Source organism: Belonocnema kinseyi, chromosome 8 (genome assembly GCF_010883055.1).
Source record: "Belonocnema kinseyi isolate 2016_QV_RU_SX_M_011 chromosome 8, B_treatae_v1, whole genome shotgun sequence".
Classification (NCBI taxonomy): Eukaryota; Metazoa; Arthropoda; class Insecta; order Hymenoptera; family Cynipidae; genus Belonocnema; species Belonocnema kinseyi.
Genome location: NC_046664.1, coordinates 136,051,161 through 136,055,903, shown reverse-complemented (window position 1 = coordinate 136,055,903; position 4,743 = coordinate 136,051,161). Strand labels below are relative to the sequence as shown.

Below are 4,743 nucleotides of genomic sequence, written 5' to 3'. Positions count from 1 at the left end.
ACGCCAATTAGCACAAATGGTAAGTTCCGACAGTGCCTACAAGTGTGCCTACTGGCCGCTAGATGGCAATACCGGTTTCATATGTATACACCTGGTAAAAAAAAAATCGGGTACAGCTACGGGTTATCCCTGGGCAAGCAACAGTACAATAGGTTGTAAGGACTCGTGGCTGCCGGACTTGAATTTCCCCAACAATCCGTTGTCGGTAGCATTGTTATTGACGTAAAGCGATTTGTTAGCCAACCACCTTAACAGAAACTCCGTGGGAGAGCAACAACAGAAATGCGGTGATGAAAGACGAATTGGTACGTCTCTATTATGAAAGAGCGAAGTTTGAAACGAAAATGGCAAACGGATACAATTTAAGAACGAAATTTGCTGCAAAGTATCCTAATATAAAGAAAGTCGCACTAAAAGATCTTATCGCTAAGGTGAAGGCATCAGGACTAATCTACACATTGCAGAAGACCGAGACAATGGATATTAAACAACAGTTTGATTTGGCGTTGGCAAACGACGCCAATGAAAAAAGTTAGAGGAAGCCGTATCACACATTTAAGCAGCAGGAATGGTTCCTCCTTCTCAACTTGTTGATGATCCAGCACCACCACGTTCTCTAGAGGTAGATGGCCCGATTCAAACAGAGGCAGAAGCAAAGATTCAGCAACCAAAAAGGCGAATAAGATGGACATATCATATCAAAAGATATGTTATGCGCCTTTATTTTTTGGTAGAGAAAAAGAGCAACGCGTGAGAAGAGAACATCATAATCTTTCTGAACCAAGTTCCCGATTCTAGCCATAGCTGTCAATAATTAACAAAAAATTGCTTTCGGTTGTTGAAATAGCTACCATCAAAAGGGAAGTAGAACATCAGCCTCATTTTGGTGAAATCCTTCTGGTAGATATGGATCACAAACAGTTGATTGAAGCTGAAGCACATCCGCTAGAAATAATGAAGATCAAGCACCGGATTTTGTCCATGCATTTAAACGCAGAACTAATTACATGGCATGTGCAAACCTTTGTGTACTTTGTAGCTGTGGCAGTCATTAGAACCTTGGGCCGTAGAACTCTGCCCACAAATAGTCTTTGTTCCAGGGAAAGAATTAGATCCACCATGGAACATTGTGTTGTATATGGACCTCACCCAAGTAAGGAGCAAATTGGCTCGATTGAATCAATATAAGATGGGAAACAGAAGCAGAAACCTGATACACCATTTGATTAAAATCATTTAGCCTCGATACATTGAGGGGATAATATCAGTAATATTGGATAATATTACACACTTTTAGCGGCAGAGACTTGATATTCTTGTGGCTCAAAAAGGGCGTGCTATTTCGAGGAAAGTAAGACTTCGTAGTTGCGATTAAGGACAGGTAAGAAAAAGGCGGAAAATTCTATGTAAGCGACATTGCTTGTGCACTTAATCGGAATTTTATGCAACCTACACAACCTAGATATATAATTATAGCGAGCGTAAGTATAGCGAAAATCTATGAATCAGTATACTTCTAGAAGTTATCCAAACAGCGATTTTACTAAATAACTGTCACATTGTAAGAAAACTTCCTAGATCATCGGGAAGTAGACGACTCTAACCCTATTGACTGTCCGTTGGTTGTTCTGAAAAAGTATCTAGAGGAAAATAATTCCACCCTTAACGCTTTCGGACACTGTTTAAGAACAACAACAATCACTGACGGACACCAAACTATACCATAAACCTAATTTCATTGTGCTTTATGCGCATAAATGCGCTGCTAGTCCGTGGTTTAGCAATTCTAAGGGGAAGAACGAAAACCTCGGAGCCATGTCCCATCTTTTTTGCTTCAATGCAGGAGCGCCGCATAGAAAATCGTACGTGCCTCAGAGATCATTTCTTAATTCTACATACCTAGTACCATTGAGTCGGACAAAATATAAACCGACGTTATTTCTACTTCATTAGGTTGAAAAAAAAAACAAGTTTTTACCTCTAAAGATGGCCAACCACAATCCTACATTGTCATTAGCTGACTAAATCATCAGAAGGCTGATGCACTTCTTAGATGATGAATTAAGAAATGATCTGTAGCAATTGAACCCCTACAACGTGTGCAACGAACACCGGGAGTCAGAGTGAGAATACGGAGTGGTGAGGCAGTGTCCATTCTCACGCACGTACGATTTACTATATGGCTCTTCTGATTGGCCCAGATTAATAATTTCATAACTAAAAAACTAAAGCTTCAATACATTGTTCCAAAGGAAGCTTTACTTAATTTTTTTATACGCCCATTTAAGTCCGGACATTTATTTCGGAGACACCCTGTACAAATCTACGCACAATATTCATAGATCGACCACCCATCTCAGGGTCGTGAGACGCGATAATACGTGAGATTTACCGTAGTTCTACTTGGGAGCCTGCATTATTTTGAGATAACGGTTGCTCCCAGTAGGACCATGGGGTGGTTGTTTAAACCTTTTCAAATTATATTCCAGTTTCGGCTGCCTTATGCTTCAGTTTTTTAGGGATCAGGGATTAAGCTGCACCATTGTAATCGTAAAAATTATCAAATTTATTCGGCGGAGAATGTGTCCGAATTACATTCTGACCACTAGAAATTGTGAATTCCACCGACGGGGCTGGTCATTTCCAGGGCAGAAAATCTGCTAAGGATTATTATTTCGAAGTCGCAAAAGACTGTAATTTTGCGATAAATAATTTTCAAATGAGAAATTCGAAACCTGTATGTCTTAGCGACCTTTGCAGGAAAGTGTGTGCCTGCTGTATTCCACGTACTGAAATTAAGAGAACAGCTAATCTCTGACTGCTGGTAAGAATTATCAAAACCAATCAGAAGCCACCGGATGCGGGATCCAATAGTATAGGCGGTCTGTTTGGTCAAGAGTTTCACTAGAGTTCTCGCGACCAATCGACCAACCAAATAAAAAATATAAATATCAGGATAATAAATAATATGAGTAATCTGTAAAATATAAAAAATATTAGTGACGACCCTCGGTGGTCTTGAGGTGGCCTTGGAATGATGAAGATTGTAATCGGGAGGGTCAGAACGACCGTTGTATTCTTGGGTCCAGAATATGACGCTTAGTGGCTAATTTCACACAAGACCTTATTATACATATGCATATATATGTATACGTTGTCTTTGGTTGGTATTCGTATTTGTTTTCACGAGGGGTCCTTAAGATTATGTATCCAGAAAACTGGACTAAAAGATTTAACTGTTCAGCCTTATTCTTACATTTACGATTCCACCATGCTTTGCATTGCTGTCCAAGGTGAAAACGTTATACACACACACATGATATTTTGTACTTGTTTTATAATGTTTTTATACAAAACAAATGAAAAATGTCAGAGTTTTGTCCTCTATATATAAACTATATATAACTGTTTCACCTGGGTTTCAATATTCAACTTTTTACATACTAATTTATGTTGAACTAGAAATCTTATACAATCTCTAACTCCGCATGAGGCCATGTTAGACGTATAGCCTAGGAAGATAGTGCAAGGGCTTTTTCTTTTAATAAAATCATCGTCCTCAAATGATTCGATTTGTTCTGTAGTAAGTGGTGTACTTCGGACTGCTAACATTCTACGAATTTCGTCTGTAGCTAAACCAAAGTTCGTTGCTTGGAAGCCTGATTGTTTGTAGGTCTGAAGAAGAGCAGGATAGTCAATACCTCGGTTCCAATCGTACCCTGAAAAATTTTGGAAAAGTAAGAGGAATCCTTAAAGAAACCTTTAGAAAAGAAACCTTAAAGAAAGAGCTGTTGTAAATTCTATTCAAGGCTATCCGACACCCATACCAAGGACTTGAAACTGATATCCGGGTCATATACGGTTCTAGCGGAGATATAATAGGCATACAATTTGGTATCTGTGTCCTATCCGGTCTTAGCCGAAAGTGATTCGAATCATACCCGACCTACATAAATCTGCGTCTAAACATAAATATCTACCGCAAGCTTTAGACAATTAAGCCATCGAACCACTTGGATCATGTCGACACAAGTTCACTTGTCAGGAATAACTGAGGAATATATATTTTCATTTTTTGTTTTACACATTTAATGAATAGTTGAATTTAAAAAGACCTAATTGAAATATTTAGATTAAAATTTTTTACACTTTAATTATAATATTTAAATTTCAATTGCAATTATGAAATTAATGAGCGATTTCTGTTAAAATTGAGGCACAGACACCTTTGGTTTAAAGAATCACGGATAAAACGACGCTATAACATTTTAGAACATTTTAGGAAAGAACTTAAAAATATTGATCGATCTATGTCCCTTTTTAACCCGGCCTACACCCTGCTTGACACTCACCCCTTTGGTTTAAAGAATCACAGGTACGACCAAGCTAGACCCGTATAGACGACGCAAATGAACTTGAAACCATTTATCGATCTATGTGCCTTTTCGAACCCGTATTCAACCTGCTAGAAACCCGCACATTTGTTTTGCAGAACCACAGATAGGACCACGCGAGACCCGTATACACAGAAAGAAATTTTGGTAAGCCGCTCTTTCGAGAAGTCTCGCTGTTTCGCTGACTGAGGAAATATTGCATGACATCTCAGAGAGACAACTATTTTATTGTTTTGGGCGACCTGCTACCCCAGTGTGGCGCGGCCTCTATCCTGACGTGTGAGTGCAACGTCTCTCCTTCTAGCGGATAGGGCAGCAATACTACGCTGAGGCGATGCTACAACGCTTT

At 39.1% G+C, this 4,743-nt stretch overlaps 1 protein-coding gene across 6 annotated transcripts in view; it reads right to left on the bottom strand.

Moving 5' to 3' along the window:
• Window positions 1-4,743, bottom strand: part of LOC117178774 (probable deoxyhypusine synthase) — a 178,163-nt gene that overhangs the window by 90,549 nt on the left and 82,871 nt on the right. For all 6 annotated transcript variants that reach the window (XM_033370239.1, XM_033370237.1, XM_033370240.1 and 3 more), the window contains one exon: window positions 3,445-3,719. In XM_033370239.1, coding sequence (XP_033226130.1) covers window positions 3,445-3,719 — 275 coding nt within the window. The remainder of the gene's footprint in view (window positions 1-3,444; window positions 3,720-4,743) is intronic.